The sequence below is a fragment of the Herpailurus yagouaroundi genome, unplaced genomic scaffold, assembly GCF_014898765.1.
Source record: "Herpailurus yagouaroundi ecotype Mexico unplaced genomic scaffold, PumYag 184, whole genome shotgun sequence".
In the NCBI taxonomy this organism is placed as follows: Eukaryota; Metazoa; Chordata; class Mammalia; order Carnivora; family Felidae; genus Herpailurus; species Herpailurus yagouaroundi.
In genome coordinates this window covers 23,909,855-23,930,206 of record NW_024412415.1, presented here as the reverse complement: position 1 = coordinate 23,930,206, position 20,352 = coordinate 23,909,855, and the positions used below count along the sequence as shown (strand labels likewise).

Below are 20,352 nucleotides of genomic sequence, written 5' to 3'. Positions count from 1 at the left end.
ATTCCATCCTCCCAACAACCCTATGGGGTCTGTAACAATCACCTCTGCTCACTAGCAGAGGCCTAGAGACCACGGTGATTTGCCCAAGGCCACCTGCTGGTAAGTGACGTAGTTGGGACCGAGACCCAGGCTCTTAGACTCCAAATCCAGTTCTCTTTTGTTACCCAGAGTCTCCCTCAGGAGTGGATGGTTTGTTTTCTGCCTCTACCAGGGGCCAGTGCCCAGATAGGAAGATGAGGCTCAGTGTTTATCTTCCCAGTCCTGCCTCGTCCCTGGGCGGTCGACCATCCACTTCTCCTTTGGTTCTGCAGGGGGTGAAGACCAAGGGAGGCAGGCACCCAGGACAAAATGGCAGCTGACCTTAGGTCCTTTCTCCTTGGCTGAGGCCAGGACCAGTCTAGGAAACAGCCTGGCTGAAGACAGCTTGTGTGGGAAAACGGCCTCTCAAAGCCAGAGAGAGCCATTGTACGGGCTCACACTGAGCACACTCCAGCAAAGATGATGGGTCTTTCAGGCACCACGCCAGAGGGTAAGTTTTATCACTTACCCGCAATATGAGCCAGATAAATGGCTCCTTCTTGGTTTCCTGCCAGTTATTGCTCGTGCTGCCAGAAAGTCTTAATCATGCTGTTGAAAGAGGCTGCGCCCCCTCCCCCCGCCAGCTGCCAGCTGGCTCCTGGGCCTCTCAGCTGGGCCACGGCTTCCTGCACCCCCACAGCAAAGGCTCCCCTGTTTGGGCCTGATTCAGAGCATGCAGACTTACTACTCACTTTTCAATCTCATGTATATTTATAAACCTCTTTTTATAACCCTGAAGCCCCCGGGGGTGGCTGAAGCTCAAATAGAACTGTGACATGTCTACAGTGTCCCCAGTGCCTGGCTCGGGGCCCAGGTCAGAGCAGGGTCTTGAAAGTGCTGGCTGGTTGTTCTGGGCTCAGTTGTGTCCCCCACCCTTCCCCAAATTCATATGTCAAAGTCCTAACCCTCTGCGTATGTCCCAATGTGACCGTCTTTGGAGACAGGGTCTTTAAAGAGGTAATTAAGGTTCATTGAGGTCACCAGCATGGGCCCTAATTCCACATGATTTATAAAAAAGAAGATTAGGACAGACATGCACAGAGGGAGACTACGTGAAGATAAAGAAGGGACAGGCAAATACCAACCAAGGAGAGAAGCCTCAGAAGGAGCCAACTCTGCTAACACCTTGATCTCAGACTTCTGACCTCCAGAACTGTGAGAAAAGAAATTTCTGTGGTTTGAGTCCTTTGTCGTGGCAGCTACAGCACTAGTGGACTGGACAAATGTTGACTTTGTGGGAGTCCTCGCACAGGCCAGGCACAGAGCCGGCGTGTGGCTAAATCTGGGAATAAATCCATGCCCCAGACATCATCCTTTGAGTATGGACTTCTCTGCTTGAATGGGTCATTCGGGGTATTTTCTGGGGCAAGCGGACAGGCTAACCCCCCACCCTCCCTCATGAGTGTTTCCTCCAGAACTTTCCTATTCAACATCACCCATCCTTATCGTGAATCTCAGGGGCAGGAGCCTCTCTGTGTGGCATGAGGGGGGAGGCCAGGGCATGAACAGTTACACGCCAAGAGGACCTGGTCATGGAATAATGGCAAGGCCCATGTTATAGGAAGCAGGGAGCATCTGGTGAACGGAGATTTCTCAGATGTTCTTGTGGTATCACCAAGCCTCAGAGAGGTCTTGGAGAGTCCAGCTCAGTTTGTGAAAGCAGTTCTGTACATAGAGGATTCTTGGGTGAATAAAAACATGTTAGCTTTTTAAAAGTACCCTTGGTGTCCTTAAATTGGCCCAGAATTTTCAGTCTTGGAATCATGGGGCCTCTCCTTTCTTCGGGCTGCCTGGGTTTGTGGTTGCACCTGGTTTGTGAGCTTGACTTTGGGGAACCAGGAGCTGTGAAAGAAGCTGAGATAAGAGGGACCAGGACTTTGTCCAGACACAGTTTCCTCCTGGGCCTCTGAGGAGGGGGCTGTCACTCATACTGAGTGTGGGGAGGGTAAGCTTTTGGTCAGAAGTGGTCAGGCCCAGAGAGGCTTGGCATGCGTCCCAGGCTCCCATGGCACTCACATCTACAGTAGGGTACTTCTGAAGGCCAAGATAACCATTTGGGCTCTGTGGGGGACGCTGGGACCACCAGAAATGTGCATCAGTGAGACTCCCAGGGGCCTTGGGAGGCTTCTCCTGCCCCTTGCCCTTCAGGCAAGCCCACATGCATGTCTGACCCTGTAGGAAACACATTGGGAAAGAAATTGTCTGACGGTCATTTACTGTTTGGATTGTTCTTACAGAATTGTGCCTTTGTCCTCCTGGTGTTTGGGAATCTTTGATTCGCTCCAGGCAATTGAGTCACACTAGGGTTAAGGCAGGGGGCAATGTCTCATGTTTAAAGTGGACAGAACTTGGCTTTCATAGTTTTCTCTCCCATTAACCTTTAAATGGCTGACATCAGATGAGGCAGACATCGAAGGTCTCAGGGCACTGCAGCGACCTCTCGATGAGTCCTGGCGACACCCAGGGTGTCAGTGCTGGAAGGGACCCTGCATGACACTCACGGGAAGTCAGAGGCACAGATGGTGGACGCAGCCACCCAAAGGGTCTGTGCAGCTGGTGCAGTGGAACATTCCTCGGTTTCTTGGGGCATGAGAACACGAGAACAAAACACAACAGCACCAAAAACCAGCCCTGTGGGCAGCCAGATCCTGAAGTTCCCAACTGAACATAGAATAGATACAAAGTGCCGCCCAAAGGCCCACAGAATAGATACAAAGTGCCGCCAGGACTTTCTATGTCTGTGTTTGTGGCAAGACAGAGAGGAGGCCACATTGAAACTGAAAACGTGACTACACGTTCCCCTCTTTGGACTAACAGCACTGAATGTTGCTCTTGTAGCATTTCGATCACTAGCCCCACCTTCACCTTCCTGCCTAGATCATTCTTGACTGAATTGTGCGATAGTGAGTTAACAATAACTAATTGATTATTAAATTATGAAGATGCGTGGTCACTGAGTTGCCCACTATCCCTTTGACAGATTTCAATCCAGAATTCCCCCTGCATCCCCCACTTCTTGGTTTCAGCCAGCAAATCCCAATCTTCTAAGAAGCTCCCCTCGACATCTCACATTGGGATACCCCAGGGTTTCTCTGGGTGTGTTCTTTCTTGCTGCAGTAAGGTAAATAAGCCTTTCATTTGACTTCAAGTGTGCTCCTGATGGTCTTTGGTTGGTGAGCTTTTACATCTCTAAATTGGGCATACTGATACCTGCCCAGGAAACATTCTTTATAGAGATGTTGTAAGAAGCAAGCAGTATCATGTGGGTGGGGAATGAGTTTTTCAAATTGAAACTGCTCTGGGTCTATAAGCTAGTACAACGTGGAATTTCCGAATGACTCTCTTTCCGGACTTAGAATACAGTACTTTTTACATGGAAGATTCCTATTCAAGCTTCTATTACACGGAAGATTCCTTTTCAAGCTTCTATTATGTGTTCCGTCTCATTTCATTGGTGTAAATTCCTCCCACTTAGGAATGGCACTTAACACAAAAACTTCAAAGACACTTGCCTGAGGCTGGGGCCTGCCTGGGAGGAAGATCTGAGTGTTTGTGGGTGCCTGTCAGGTGATGTAGCAGAGCTGGTGGCTTCTGAGCCCACCCCTGTCTTTTCCTCAGGATACCATTGCTTCCACCACAGAGAGGCCATGGTCTCAGGCTGAGGGATAAAACCATCCACTCAGCAAAAAAAAAAAAAAAAAAAAAAAAAAACAGCAGCATGCGGCCTTATTTCTTTTTTCAAACACCAGCTTCAGTGGTGGCCCTAGTGCTCCAGGGTAAGGACCAAACTCCTTAGCATGGTCTTGGATGTCCTCACCTCTGGCCATTTCTTTTACGTGCCCCCTTCCTGCCCCCTTCCTACCCCAGCCACAGCCAAGGACCTCAGGGATTCCCAATTTCATTATCATTTTTCAAGTCTCCAAGATTGCTTTATGCTTTTTCTTCTGCTTACAACATCCTTCCACATCTTTTCCTTCAAAACTCAACCCAAATATCCCTTCCTCTATCTTCCCAGCCAACCTCTCCTGCCTCATGGCCTTGTGGTGTTTTATACATAATGTTATTTGTGTACTTATCACATTGTACTGAAATTGTGTTTCTCCCAATCTTTACACACACACACACACACACACACACACACACACGCACGTAGGGAGCCAGAGACCCCGTCAGTTGGAAACCTCCTTGATGAAATGAAACATGCTTTTTCATTTTTGTAACTTCAGGGATGCAGTTTTGTACTGACAGTGGGGCCTGGCACACAGTAGGTGGTTAATAAGTGTTATAACGTGCTGCTGTTGATCTTGTTATTGTTTCAGTATAAAGCAGTTATGTTGTTTTCACTCTTTTGGATTCTCTGAGGACAAGGAAGCTGGAACATTTGTCACCAGAAAGTTTTTCGCAATCAGAAAGGCCAGCCCTAGTCAACTGAGAATCCACAGCTCTGCCCAGCTTTGGGAAATGCCCGGCTCATCTGAAAAGAATGTTCTTGATCCTATTTTCAGGCCTGCCAAGGAGGGGTTCACTGTGTATGGTTAATTAGCTATTGCAACTAGTATTTTCCCACTAATTACAAGTAAGTATCAGCTGGGGATTTTTCTTCAAGAATCGCTTTCTTTTTGACATGCCCATATTTTATTTCAGAGGAATAAATTGGATGAATATCATGAGGTTTTGTATTATTTGGGCTATCGCTACCCCTGAGGGAGGTCAAAATCCAGGATCAATCAATGTTGATCCCACCCCCTTCCCTACCAGAAAACTTGGAAAAGAAGCCAGGTTTGCCCCAGAGGCCTGTGTTATTTCTGTAGGAAGAGCCCTGAGTCTGAAAGTCAGGACACTTGGGTTCAAGTCTTGTTTTGCCATTGACTAGCTTTTTTTGTTTTACTAGTGGTTCCCCAGACATTGTCTCAGACCAGCAACAGCACTTGGAGACATGTTAGAAATGCAAATTCTCGGGTCTGCCCCAGTCCCCACTGAATTAGGAACTGCAGATGGGGGTTCAGAAATCTTATTTTAATAAGATTTACTGGTTTAATAAATTTAAATTTATTTAAATAAAGAGATTTAAATAAATAAATAAATAAATAAATAAATAAATAAATAAATAAATTTAATAAGATTCTAAACCACTAAACCAATCTGGTCAAATCCATTTTATCATTTTGCTATAAATTTATTTTTAAAATGATTCCAGTCATTAAAGTAAATGTACTACATATATATACACACACTATAACATTGTAAAAAATTTGGCAGAAACAAAAATTTAGGTATAAATTCAACTGAAGTATAAAAATTCTTGTACATTTTCTAGTAGCATTCTTTTCCTCACACACACATATTTTTAGTGTTGTAATCACAGGACACACACAACTAGGTATACTGACTTTTCCCTGCTTAATATGAATACTGTAAATACTACTCAGTGTTGCCACTTCCGTATCTTCATCGGAACTATTTTTATTTTTTTTAGAGAGCAAGAGAGAGTGTGAACATTGGAGAGAGGCAGAGGGGGAGAGAGAGAAAGACAGAGGGAGAGAAAGAAAGAGAAAGAGAGAATCCCAAGCAGGCTCCAACATGGAGCCTGACACGGGCTCTATCCCATGACCCTGAGATCATGACCTGAGCTGAAATCAAGTGTTGGACATTCAACCGACAGAGCCACCCAGGCGTCCCTTCATCAGAAATATTCTTTTTTTTTTTTTTTTACCCTTAATTTATTTTTGAGACAGAGAGAGACAGAGCATGAACAGGGGAGGGGCAGAGAGAGAGGGAGGCACAGAATCCGAAACAGGCTCCAGGCTCTGAGCTGTCAGCACAGAGCCCGACGCAGGGCTCGAACTCACGGACCGCGAGATCGTGACCTGAGCCAAGGTCGGACGCTCAACCGACCGAGCCACCCAGGCGCCCCTCATCAGAAATATTCTTAATGGCCACACAACTTTTCATGAAATAGTGCCACAGGTAGTTCACCAGAGCCCTGGTGAACTTGTGGATGTGGAGGTGAAAATGCTCTGGACAGACGAGGAGGCCTCCCCTTTGAGGCACTTGATTTTCTCCTCACTCCTCCCCACCCCTCCCCCTAAAGCACCATTGTGGGAAGATCAACACTACCAGTGTTTCTGGAAATAGAGTCCTAAACAGAGAGGAAAGGGAGGTTAGCCAACAGCCCTGAGTTTTCCAGAGTCATCCAGAAACTCGGATTCTCCCAAACCTGAAATCCCCTCCTGAAACCCTGAAACAGTTAGGTCTTCACTGTGCTACCTTGTGGCTGCGTCTATGAATTGCACCTGCTCTTGACAAGCGTGGCTGGCACCTCCAATCTTTCAGTGTGGAGGAGCCACTGGAGTTTGTCTCCTTGCCCTAGGTTGGTGCCTGAGTGTGAGCTCCCCTCCCTGCAGCACTGGTTGGGCTCCCTCCCATTATTCTGGTTTCCACACCGGGGCTGAAGTCCAGCCACGACCCCGAGCCTGTTTGTCAGGGATCCAGGTGTCCTGCCTGGCCCTGGCCAGCCCCTTTCCCTAGGGGGCTGGACCTCAATCCCCAGCTGAAAGGTCCCTCTCTAAAATGGACACCGTCCTGGGAAACCTAGCATAACCACCCTCCTTCCTGGCTGTGCAAATGGCTGTGCCCTCTGCCCAGCATGGATCCTGTGGAGGTGAGGGACACCCCAGGCTGAGGTCAGCGTGCCCCGTTCCCATGGGCAGTGTAACCGGGACTGCTCAGTCCTGTGTGTAGACCAGCCCCCGCCCTCCTGTCCCCTCCCTGATGACCTGCCTGTGAGGACCCAGCACTGTGGCAGCTGGTGGAGGGAAACAAAGCGGGAGGAGGTTGCCGCAGGGATCTCTGTACTGGCCAGTTGGCTTTGGCTGGATTACTCACTTGGTTATTCAAGTGCTAGAGTCTGTTCCCAGGCTTACTTCCTTCAATAATCAGTTTCTTTTTGAAAATGTACCATTCACCCGACCCAGAATTAAAGAATAAGGACTCAGGTCCTGGGTCCCCTGTGAAAGCCAAGCAGCATGGAAGACAGGCTGCTGTCCTTTTACCTCAGGCTTGTCCTCTCTGGATGTGTTACTCTCAGGAGGGCTCGAGGGGCTGGGCCAGGACATCTGGCAGTGGATAGGATCTGTGCTTTAGCAGAGAGAAGATAGAGTCTCACTAGCATGCTGGTGGCTGGCCTGTGGATTCCTGTTCCCTGGACACTCCCAATGAACGAGCTCCATCTCTGGATATCACCTGCAACATTACTCAAAGTGACCTTCCCTGCAATTGTTGAGGCCTGTCAGGGATTTGTACATCCCACTGGGGGGGGAATGATTCTGGGCCTGAGCCTATGATAGTGGAGGTGGCAGGTCTGAAGGCATCATACAAGGTGTGGCTTTTCCCAGTGGCCCTCTTGGGGCAACAAATCCAAGACCAATCTAACTGCAGATAATCAGGATTAAAAAACAATGTTTATTTATTTATTTATTTATTCTGAGAGAGAGAGCCTGCAGAGGGCAGAGAGAGAGACAATCCCAAGCAGGCCCTGAACCACCAGCCGCAGAGTCCGATGTAGGGTTTGATTTCATAAACCATGAGGTCATGACTTCAGCCAAAATCAAGAGTTGGATGCTCAACTGAATGAGCCACCCAGGCACCCCCAGGATTTTAAAAAAAATTTTTTCTTTTACTTATAAATAATTTAAAAACACTTACTCAATAGCCTTAAATTCTCTCTCTATATATATCTTTAAATATACTTCAAATCACTGGCAATATGCATGTATATAGTTTTTTCAGTTGTGATTAATATGTACATTATTCAATCCTGTTTTTTCCTCTACTTTATTGCCTACAGAATTTCCTCGTACTTATTTTTTTATTTTTACTTTTTTAAGTTTGTTTATTTATTTTGAGAGAGGCAGAGCATGAGTCGGGGAGAGGCACAGAGAGAGGGAGACGGAGAGAATCCCAAGCAGACTCTGCACTGTTAGCACTGAGCCCAATGCGGGGCTCGAACTCACGAAACTGTGAGATCATGGCCTGAGCTGAAACCAACAACAGAATGCTTAACAGACTGAGCCACCCAGGCGCCCCTCCTTGTACTTGTTTTTAAAAGCCTCAAGACCAGTTGTTGTTTAACTTTTTGGAGGTCACAGTTCCCTTTGATAATCTGTCAGTTATGACCTCTCTCCCCAACTCAAAGGGCACATAGACATGGTCTTGGGTGCCATCTGAGGAGACCTCCAGACTCTCAGAAACATCATGCCAGGTTAAGATCCCTCATGTTGTACTATGAGCACCCAAGGGCCAGCATTAAGCCTTATATTTGTGCATTCCATCTTTATGATCCCCCAAAGTTCCTGGAACTTTTAGTACTTTAGTAGGTATTTGAGACAATGCTTGTTTAAAGATGGATTTGGTGCTAGCTGGATGGTATATTGTTAGGCATTCTGGTTGTTTCCAGTTGTCAGCAGTTGTGACCCAATGCTGCGGTCAACTCCTACCTACAGTTTGCATTTTTTTTTCTTCATCCCACAAGGCCTGTTTTGGGGAGGTGTTTGGGCTTGAAAAACACATGGACTTTATTGGTTGTGTACCTTTGCTTATGCACAAGGAAAGCCTCCTTTTCTTTGGTCTAGATTCCCCCCTGCAAGACCCTGCTCAAGCGCTGTGGGTCTCCCCAGAGCTTTCCCTTGCCCTACACGTGGAAGTGTGTGTCTTCTGCATCTCTACCTGCCCCTTGTCTCCATCAGTTTGGGCTTCTCTAACAAACTGCCATAGACTGGGTGGCTTGTAACCAACAGAAACTTGTATCCCACAGTTCTGGAGGCTGCAAGTATGAGATCTGGGTGCCAGCACGGTCAGGGTCTGGCGAGAGTCTGCTTCCTCGTTTCCTCATGTGTTGGAAAAAGAGCAAGCTCTCTGGAATCCCTTTTATAAGGGTGCTAATCCCATTCAGAGGCCTCCACCCTTATGAACAGAGGCCACACATAATACCATCACATTGGGGTTAGGATTTCAACACAAATATGGGGGGAATACAAGCATTCAATCTATTGTACTCCTCTCTGCTGGTACTCAGCACATTCCATGTTCTTGTGAGAAAATGTTATATACACATCTTATCTCCTTTATTAGACTCAGATACTTCATGTATCTGATACCCAGAACAGATCATTTAAAAAAAAAATTTTTTTTTCAACGTTTATTTATTTTTGGGACAGAGAGAGACAGAGCATGAACGGGGGAGGGGCAGAGAGAGAGGGAGACACAGAATCGGAAACAGGCTCCAGGCTCCGAGCCATCAGACCAGAGCCCGACGCGGGGCTCGAACTCACGGACCGCGAGATCGTGACCTGGCTGAAGTCGGACGCTTAACCGACTGCGCCACCCAGGCGCCCCAGAACAGATCATTTTAATATGCCTCTGCTCTGTAAGACAAAATTATTTTCAGGAATATTTCAAAAATCAGGAATTGCTATTTTCTTGATTTGTTCTTTAGTTTTAGAGCAATGAACAATTTAGGAGGAAGAGTATATTGTCACTTTAAAGATAATCAAATGCATTAAAAGTATTCCCTGTAAGAACTAAAATTTTTACTTACCAAACAAAATATGGTTGACTTTTGAACAACAGAGGTTTGAACTATGTGGATGCAAATGTACATAGATTTTTTCTCCCATAAATACAGGACAGTATTGTAAATTTATTTTCTCTTCCTTATTTTCTTAGTAACGTTTTTTCTTTTCACTAGCTTACTTTATTGTAAGAATACGGTATGTAATACATATATGACATGCAAAATATGTGTTAATTGACTGTTTATGTTATTGGTAAGGCTTCTGGTCAACAGTAGGCTGTTAGTAGTTAAGTTTTGGGGGAGTCAAAAATTATATGTGGATTTTCTTTAAAAAAATTTTTTTAAAATGTTTATTTCTGAGAGAGAGAGAGTGCTTTAGCAGGAGAGGGGCAGAGAGAGAGGGAGACACAGAATCCAAAGCAGGCTCCAGGCTCTGAGCTATCAGCACAGAGCCTGACGTGGGGCTTGAGCCCACAAACCTAGAGATCATGACCTGAGCCAAAGTTGGATGCTTGACTGACTGAGCCACCCAGGCACCCCATTGTACGTGGGTTTTCGACTGCACAGGGTGTCACTGCCCCTAACTCACATGGTGTTCAAGGGCCAACTGTATTACACCTCACAGTTCACTGTAATATGTATTTTACTGTTTCATTTTGATTTTTTAAATGTTTATTTTTTTTGAGAGAGAGAGAGATTGGGGGGTAGAGGAGCTTAGGGGCAGAGAGAGAGGGGGATGGAGAATCTGAAGCAGACTTTGTGCTGTCAGTGTAGAGTCCGAGGCTGAGCATGAACCCACGAACTACAAGATCATGACCAGAGCTGAAGTCAGATGCTTAACCCAGAGCTACCCAGGTGCCCCTGTTTTACTGTTTTAAATTGTAAGCACAGAAACTCTAAGTGGTCACCGAGGGTAACAGAATTGAAGTTTTGAGGTTTTGTTTCTTGGCTTTTACAATCACTCTATCATCTTTTATTCTGAATTTGCTGTGTAGATGTAGGAACATGCAATAAGTCCCACAGGGGCTGGAGGCATGAGATGATCAAAGCAAGTTGGGGGGATTTGAAACCGTGATACACTTCCTCCTGCAGTGAGCGCGTCACTGAATGCGTGAAGGTCAGGCGCCAACCGTGTAACTGGGAGCGCTCAAAATGAACGTCGATGGAGAACGTAATATTAACTAAAGGATAAGTAATACAAAAGTGTGATCCTTTGAAGGTAACATATATATAAAACTCAACAGTACCCATAGAAGTTATTTGCAACTTTGACCAAAAAACTATTTTGGGGGGTAGGAGGTTTATTTTTTACCACTGACATTATTTAGAATTGTGATAAAATGAAAGACGGACCAACTTTCAGCAGGTTCTGCTATTGTAATGACCGTCCCTATGAAGGATGACCTCCTGACTGTGGACTTCCAGGGCACGTGGCTCCCACCTCCCACCCCCCAGCCTACCCCTGATTTGACAGCTCGAGGTGGGAGTTGGGGACAGTGGCGGGTGGGGCAAGGCGGGACGCAGTGTCCACGGCAGGAACGCAGTGGTTCTGTGTGTGGGCTGAGGCCAGGGGGGTGGCTGATAGGTGAGGCTAATTGTCTTCATGTACTCCAAACAAAACAATACACCACAATGCACTGAATACAAAAACCGGTAATAGAATCCAGTCCTCTCCTCTGACGCCAGACATTAAAGAAATTTGCAACATTTCTTGTAAATCAATGTCACTCCCTTTTAATTGTCATTGTTTGCAAACTACAAGGTATTTCTCATAATATGTATTGATACGGGATTGGCTCGCCGTTATTTTTAACGGCATTAACATTTTAAAAAAAAATTTTTTTTCAACGTTTTTATTTATTTTTTTTGGGACAGAGAGAGACAGAGCATGAACGGGGGAGGGGCAGAGAGAGAGGGAGACACAGAATCGGAAACAGGCTCCAGGCTCTGAGCCATCAGCCCAAAGCCTGACGCGGGGCTCGAACTCCCGGACCGCGAGATCGTGACCTGGCTGAAGTCGGACGCTTAACCGACTGCGCCACCCAGGCGCCCCAACATTTTAAAAAATGTCTCTGTTTTGGTCTTTAATATGGCAAATACTGATAGCTGTATTCCATATAAAAAAAAAAGCTCTCTGGACCCCTAAGGCATTTTTCAGGATGTCATGATGCCCTGAGACCAGGAAGTTTGAGAACTGCGGCATTCATGCACTGCCTTGTATATGGCAGATGCTTGTGCCACAGGGTTAAGCGAACGAGCCACTGAACGGATGGGCTTCAGCTGCTTCTGGTATTTGGAAGTTGTGGCTGAGACTGGAGGGAGGAGCAGGCCCCTGGAGGCAGTGGTGGTGGACACCTGGAAGGTGGGGGCTGCTGGGGTCTAGAGGCAGGATCCTCCGTTTGAGAGCACTATTAGCTCTCATGGCAACGTCAGTGTGGTGGGTCTGGGGTTCAGGCAGTGAGGACTGGGGATGACAGTGATGGTAGGTCCGTGTCCCCGGGGCGTCAGGAGGCTACCCATACCTGGTTCCCCTTGGTGCTGACAGATTGGAACAGCTGTCCCCATCTGTCTTTCTGGGTGGGAACTGAGCAGTATTGGTTTTGAGGGGCCTCTGGCTGTCAAATCATCGAGAATGAGGACAACAGAAAGAAAGGCCTGTAGGCTCAGTCAGATTGAGCTCTAGGTGTTTCTCTCTGCTCTGCTCTGAACAGCCATGGGACCCCTGCAAGCTGCCTATGTGCTGGCTCACTCTACCACATGGTGAGGATGGGGTAACATCTGGCACATACTGGGAACACAGTACCTTGGTGGGTCCATTAGTAATGTCATTAATAAAAACAAAAAGAGGCAGGCTGGGAGGGGTGGGGCTAAGGAGGAAGGGTCCTCGGGGGAGTACTTCCTGGCCCATGACTAGTGACAGTGGGAGCTTGGTATAGACCAGGGTTTCTCAGCTCTCAACCACTCTGGACACTTTGCCCTGGATAACCTGTTGTGGGAGCTGTCATGCGCATGGTAGAATGTTTATTTAGCAGCATCCCTGGCCTTTGCCCACTGCATGCCAATAGCCCTCTCTCTTCAACTCTGACAACCAAAGATGTCTTTGGACATTGTGGAGGATAATTTTGTCTCTGGTTGAGAGCCACCAGTCTAGGTACTTGTCTGACAAGGCCTCCACTGTGGGTGCTTGCTTCCAGCCAATGCCTTGGAAGATGACCCACCAGCCGCATCCACACAGGATCTGTCTGGCTCACTCCTTTCAGGAAGAATTCTTCCCAGAGATTCTACTCTCAAAGGAACAGGAGGCCTCCTGACTCTGCTCCCTTTCCCGGAAGAACCCTCCTGCTAATCATGGCTGTTTCCCTCAGCTTTTGGACAAACCAGACCCCGGGAAAGCAGCAGCTGAGCGACGCAAGAGCTGGTGAAGGGAATCTGGATGCACAGCAGCCTGGGGGAGGCCGTCCTGCCCTTCAGCCTCCTCCTTGGCACTCATGCCTTCCAACCCCCAAGTCTCCACTAGAATATAGTCTGGGCCAATAACAATGCAATGGAAGAACAAAGGGAGGTATGTTTACCCAAAGGAAGGCTGCTGCCACCAGAATGAACGAGTCACCGCCACATACACGTGCCCCGGATGAATCTCACCAGGATAATGTTGAGTGAAAAAGCCAGAGGCAAAAGTGCACATGCTCTATGGTTCCATTAATGAAAAGTTCCCCCAGAGGCAAAATACTCTACGTTAAAGCTCAAGGGGTACACAAGGGAGGCTTCTGGGATGCAGGTTCTGACTATGGAAATTCATTGAGCAGTTATGATACAGGCACTTTTCTAGATCTACGGAAAATAAACAAACAAAAACAACATTCTGGGCCGAAGGTCAGGACAGGCCCTTTAGCAAAATCCCTGTCAACCCAGGCAATGAAAATCATCAGCAATTTTGCCTGGCTGGCTCTAAATCATTATTGTCATGTTTGGACATGGCTTTACACATGAGATGATGAATACAAAATAATCAGCATAGTGCTTGGCATAGAAAATGCTCAGGAAATGGTAATAATACTACCAATTAGTATTGATGTAGGATACAAAATAATAATAAAATAATCAACGGCCTTTTTTCTTATAGGGGAAACAAAAGATTCTGGAAATTTCAGGTATATTCCTGGTTACTAAATTCCTGATTCTCAAGGTTTTTGGAGCTCCTTCCAAAGATAGTCTTTGAGGAAAGAAAAATCTAAGTCTCTTCCTCAGAGTGAGTAGCTCCTGACCAGTAATCAGCACACACACAAAAATCCCAAATACCTGTCTAATTTGGCCCAACTGTTCAGTTTCCTTCATATCCATCATTTATTGATCCAATATACTGTTTAGCCAGGAACCTGGAATCCACCTACCTGGTCAAACAATTGGATCTACCTTTGGCCATCAATCAAGTTTATGAATTTATAAATCAAACAAGTGTGACTGCTGTTGGATCTCTCCGTCTCAGAGTAAAACTGTGGCAGAAAAACATGAAGTCTAGAAAATATGCAACGCTATCTCTTCTTTAGACCTGACCGGAAACAGGACTCTACAAATTCCTCTCTCCTCAGACAGCCAGCAATCAGGCAACCTCAGCAAAACGGAGCATTTCATTGCAAGCTGCACTCCCCAACCACAAATTAGATGCCAAATTAACTCTCGGGAAGATCCCAAACTCTTTCAGATCATTCTCCCAAGACCCAAGTCTTGGCATGACGGGTTCTGAATCAGACATGAGGGAGAGAATTCAGTGCAAGCCGCAAGTGCTTTTAGACTTCTATCCCCAGAGAGATCTCCTAAAATTTCAGTCCTGCACGAACGGCAACATGTCCCTGTGACCCGTGATGCCACTAATAGAATCAAGTTCTGTCCCACACCGTCAAGAACACTCAGTGAATTTGTCTCACAAATGTTCTTTGTGACAGACATTTAAGAACAAAAAATCCATGCCCATTTCCACAGAAAAGGCAGGCTCTTACCTAGTCCCAGGCTTTGTCCATGGGCACTTGATTGGATAAAGACGCACAAAACCAAGAAAATAGAGACACACAGGGGACTTTCCATTTCTCCTGTTTCATCCGGGGTCCAAGGTCTTCTTGCTAATTCCTGAAGTTAAAAAGAAGAGATTGCCTATTGATACTTTGTCAGGGAAGCCTGCTGATTAATAATTAACATTTAACCATGTTACCCAGTGTCCACCTCGCTTGCTACCCCCTTGCAAGCCCAGATCTAACTATATCTAATACAAAAAAAGTTGATTTACAAAAGCTTTTTAAAAATACTGATACGTTTTGAGAATCAAATATCTTGTCTTGTATTCTTACCTTCTTGGGCCAAGGTCATAGTTCCAAATTAATCAATTTAGGTTAATGTGTTGTGTTTGGAAATTCTGTCAAAGGTCAGGGGTCAGTGGCTCCCACACGGTTGCCTAGCTCTCCCTCTGATAGAGGGGATGCTGGTTCATGGCAGTGGTATTTCAAATTGCAGACTAAGCACAAAGAAAAAGAGAAGGGCTCTGTCAGGTGGAGAGCAGCTGGAGGGCCCATTTCCTGTTGAATTTAGCAAAATGGCTGGTGCCTCAAGTCAAAGAGTTGGTGGGGTAAACGTTTCTATGGCTGAAGGGGGCAGAAAAGCTCTAACCTCAGTGTAAGAAGAGGATGACACAGAAGCAAAGATGTGGGACTGAATGCCTTTGAGGGGGGCCCCATTGGGAGGTGACCCCAGAAAAAACTCTCCTCTGTGCTAACAAATGTTTCCTTGTGTAGAGGACTGAGAAGTCAGGCAGGGGAAATGTTACTGTGTACGACTCTTATGATATTCCTTGGGTCTCTAGTTTTATTTCAACTTTATTTATTCCAACTTTTCTCCCCCTGCATACCTACTATGTTCCAGGCACTGTTTTAGGCTCTTGGGACATACAAGTAAACAAAACAGACCAAGATTCCAGGCTTTGTGAAGCTTATATACCACTGGGGGGAGGAGGAGTCAGATGATAGAAAATAAACATAGTAAACAAGAGATTTATGTAGATTGTAGAGTGTAATAAGCTATGGAAAAAGGGAAAGTATAGCAGAATTCAGGAGGTGCGGGGAGATAGTGATTTTAAATGGTCAGGATGAGCCTTGTTGGGAAGTTGAACTTTAAACAAGGGTTTCGGTGAGTTGCCTCTGTGGACATATTGGGAAAGAGAGCTTCAGACAGCCAGAGCACCCAGTGCAAAGGCCCTGAGGTAGGAGCATGCCTGGTGTGTTCCAGGAACAACAAAGAAGCCAATGATCAAGGAGATACCCTTATAAAGACTTTGACTTTCATGATCTGAGACATAGGAAACCATCCTGAGGAGAAGAGTCACATGATTTGCATTATATCTTTAAAAGATCATTCTGGTTTGCAAGGCCAGGGACAGATTATAAATGAGCAAGGGTGCAAGTTGGGGAGATGTGTGAGGAGGCTATTGCAGTGATCCAGTGAGAAGTGATGGTGGCTTGGTTCAGCATGGTAAGAGCAGAATTGAGGAGTGGTTGGATGGTGTTGGGTATATTTGGAAGGCGGGTGCAACAGAGTTTCCCGCCTACTGGAATGTGGGCTGTAAGGCAAAGAGAGGTGCTGAGGATGACTTCAAGGACTTTGGCTTGAGCAAGTGGACAATGGGGTTGATATCAGCTGAGGTGGGGAAGGCTGTGAGTGGAACAGGCTTGGTGGGGGAAGATTAGGCAATCAGCTTTGACCCTGTGGAGTCTGAGATGCCTCTCAGACATTCAACTGGAAATGTTGAGTAGGCAGTTAGGTAAGTTGGGCGTCTGCTCTGCAAATTAACTCATCAAGATACCAGTGTATCCAAGTGGCTTCGGAATATCCAAGACGCTTCCCTCCCAAATGTCTGCAGATTAAACTCTCTTACCACTTTCTACATGGGAAGAGGCTTTCAAAGTTCTGGCCCTTGTAAGTCCCTGCTTCACCAAAATCTCCCTACGATCATCGCATGCCAACTCATTTTGTGAGGCTCTCTTCGGGTGGGATAGGAGGAAAGATGCCTGTTCCCTTTCAGTGGTGCTATACAGACAGCACCTGTCTGCCCAAGCTCTGCCTTCCTAACCCATCACCCTTGTGTGGTGGTTTTAATGCACAAGCTCTGCTGTGTTTCCTTGAAGCTTGCTGGGGAGACTCCTGGCAGGGAAGAGAGGAGGACTTCACAGAGAATCAGGTTTCCAGAGCCTGAGGATGCTGGGTCTACTATCTATTAGCCAAGCAAAATGTTACTTAACCTTAATGAGTTCCATCTCCTCACCTGTAAAATGGGATAGCATGAGCCAGAGATAATACTTTGAAATACTAACTTAATATGATTTTTCTCCCAACATCTCCTCCTTGTTCTCGCTTCCACTTAAGAAGGGCAAACCAGAGAGAATTCTACAAATCCTTTTTCTTCCCCAAACTTAGGACCTAGGACAAATGAATCGTAACCAAGAAAGACAAGCAAAGGGCTAAACATGTTTTGTTTTGTTTTTACGTTTATTTATTTATTTTGAGAAAGAGAACATGCACATGAGCAGAGGAGGGGCAGAGAGAGAGGGAGGGAGAGAGAGAAAATCCCAAACAGGCCCCACGCCCAGTGTGGAGCCCAACATGGGGCTCGATCTCATTACGGTGAGATCACGACCTGAGCCAAAATCAAGAGTCGGTCGCTTAACTGACTGAGCCACCCAGGCACCCCAAGGCTAAACATATTTTAAAGGAAGCAGGAGCACCCCACCTTCCCATCATCAGAAAGAAAGTCTCTTGGGTTTCGCAGGTCAGTGGAGATGAAAAGATTGTAGGTCTGAGGGCAAAGGAGACCGTCCCTGGCTTCCCAGAAACCCTGCCAGAAGTTGGTCAGAACCCAAGGGGGATATGGCTATGTGGTGCTGGCAGATGGGCAAAAGGATGCCCCTGTGCCTGGCAGGAAGTAGGAGAGCAGTGAGCCTCCAGCACTAACAGGTCATGGAAGATGGGGAGGACAGGCCCCTCCATGGCCACCTGGGGGTGTGGGTGAGAGAGAACCAGGCGGCACCCCCACCCCCAGGCCTAGGTGTTGCTGTGTCTGATCCAGAACTGTGGCACACTGGGGGTGGGGGTGGGGGTGGGGTGGAAAGAAGAAATCCGGGAGGGCTTGAAAAACAGGAGTTTGGAGTCAGTAATTCAGATGGCTTACAGAAAGTAAAGACATTTCGTGTACATCAGAATTTGCAGCCTGAGAATCATCTCTGTACAAAAGCAGATACGTCATGAGTATTAGAGATGTGCATGTGAAGTGCAGAGCCCAGTGCCTGGTTCATAGAAGTTCAGTAAATGCAGTCACTTATTCTGGAGACAGCATACTCAGTGGTCAAGAGCCCGGGCTTTGGAATCAGACAGGTCTAGGTTCAAATCCCTGGCCTACCACTTCCTAACTGGGTAACCTGGGGCAAGACCTGAGTATTCTGAGCTTTAGTGTTTTTTCTTCCATCTGTACAAGGACTACTGATATCTACCTGATCAGGTTAAAGGGCATAATGGAAAGAGATAAAGCAATCCTGGCAAGCAGGAAATAATAAATGGCAGTTATTATTGTTTGATTGTTTTAATTTACATAGGGAAACAAGAGGGTCTCCAGGAGGTAGATAACAGTAGGACCATAGTGATAAAATGAAAAGGGTAGCCAAAGAGAGGGTCTGGGCCAGTAATTTCAAAATCTGAGCACTGGAATCAGAGTCAGCCTGAGATCTCAGGGAGTGGACAGGTTTGGGGACAGCCCAAGAACAATCCAATTAAAGCTTCTAGGACTGAGGCCTGGAGAGCTTTCATTCAAAAAACAAGTTCTCCACGAAGTTTGAACCATTGCCTCTAACTGGCTTCTGTGAGGTCTATCAGGGCACAAGAAGAACAGAATAGGCCCTAAAGATGTTTTTATATTTTCTGCTAGAGGCTGGATGCCTCTCTAAAATTCATATGTTAAAGCATAGCCCCCAAAGTGATGGTATTAGAGATGTGGTCTTTGGGAGGTGATAAGGTCCTGAGGGCAGAGCCCTCATGAGTGGGGGGAGTGTCCTTGTAAAAAAGACTGCACACAGATTCCTTGCTTCTTTAAAAAAAATTTTTTAATGTTTATTTATTTTGGGGAGAGAGAGACAGAGTGTGAACCAGAGAGGGGCAGAAAGAGAGGGAGACACAGAATCTAAAGCAGGCTCCAGGCTCCAAGCTGTTAGCACAGAGCTGGATGTGCGGCTTGGACTCACAAACCATGAGATTGTGACCTGAGCCGAAGTCAGACGCTTAACCAACTGAGCCACCAGGCACCCCAATTCTTTGCTCCTTTGCTCCTCTGAGGTTATAGTGAGAACATGGCCATCTGTGAGGATCTCACCAGACCCCACATCTGCTGATCCCTTGATCTTGGACTTTCTAGCCTCCAGAACAGTGAGAAATAAATTTCTTTTGTTTATAAATTTCTGTTGTTCACCCAGTCTATGATAACCTATTACAGCAGCATGGATGGACTAAAATATTACCTTGGAAAATTGTGTGTGTGTGTATGTGTGTGTGTGTGTGTGTGTGTGTGTGTGTGTGTGTGTATTTTTTTTATGTCTGGGAAACGTTTTATCTCTCCTTCTATTTTGAACGACAGGCTTGCTGGATAAAGAATTCTTGGCTGCATATTTTTCTGATTCAGCACATTGAATATATCCTGCCACTCCTTTCTGGCCTGCCAAGTTTCTGTGGATAGGTCTGCTGCAAACCTATCTTCCCTTGTAGGTTAAGGATTTTTTTCCCTTGCTGCTTTCATGATTCTCTCCTTGCCTGAGTATTTTGTGAATTTGACTATGATATGCCTTGTTGATTGTCGGTTTTGGTTGAATCTAATGGGAGTCCTCTGTGCTTCCTGGATTTTGATGTCTGTGTCTTTCCCCAGGTTAGGAAACTTTTCTGCTATGATTTGCTCACATAACCCTTCTACCCCTATTTCTCTCTCTTCCTCTTCTGGGACCTCTATGATTCTGATGTTGTTCCTTTTTAATGAGTCACTGATTTCTCTAATTCTTAAATTGTGCTCTTTTGCCTTAATCTCCCTCTTTTTTTCTGCTTCATTATTCTCCCTAAGTTTGTCCTCTATACCGCTGATTCTCTGTTCTGCCTCATCTATCCTTGCCGCCCTGGCCTCCACTTGAGATTGCCGCTCAGTTATAGCATTTTTTATTTCATCCTGACTAGCTTTTACTTCTTTTATCTCTGGAGGAAGGGATTCTAATCTATTTTCGACTCCAGCTAGTATTCTTGTTATCGTGATTCTAAATTCTGGTTCAGACATCTTGCTTGTATCTGTGTTGGTTAAGTCCCTGGCTGTCGTTTCTTTCTGCTCTTTCTTTTGGGGTGAATTCCTTTGTTTTGTCATTTTGAAGGGAGAAGAGGAATTAATGAGGTTAAAAAATTAAAATTAAAAAAATTAAAATTAAAAAAATTTTTAAATTAAAAAATTAAAAACAAACACACACACACACAAATTAGAATAAATAATGCCAGATCCTAGGTGTGTTTTAGTCTGGGTGTTGAAAGGGACTTGATAGATTAGAGAAAAAAGAGGAAAGAAATAAAAAAGGAAATCACTTGAAAATTTGAAAAAATGAATACCCTGAAGTAGACTAAAATGAAATGATGGAAGTAAAATAGAA

The 20,352-nt window shown here is 45.8% G+C and overlaps 1 protein-coding gene across 1 annotated transcript in view; it reads right to left on the bottom strand.

Annotated features, from left to right (window-relative positions):
• The window catches only part of LIPC (lipase C, hepatic type), a 161,297-nt gene that overhangs the window by 125,478 nt on the left and 15,467 nt on the right, over window positions 1–20,352 (bottom strand). Inside the window, exon 2 of the mRNA XM_040492818.1 lies at window positions 14,647–14,773. Within this exon, the coding sequence (XP_040348752.1) occupies window positions 14,647–14,731 (85 nt within the window). The 5' untranslated portion in view covers window positions 14,732–14,773. The remainder of the gene's footprint in view (window positions 1–14,646; window positions 14,774–20,352) is intronic.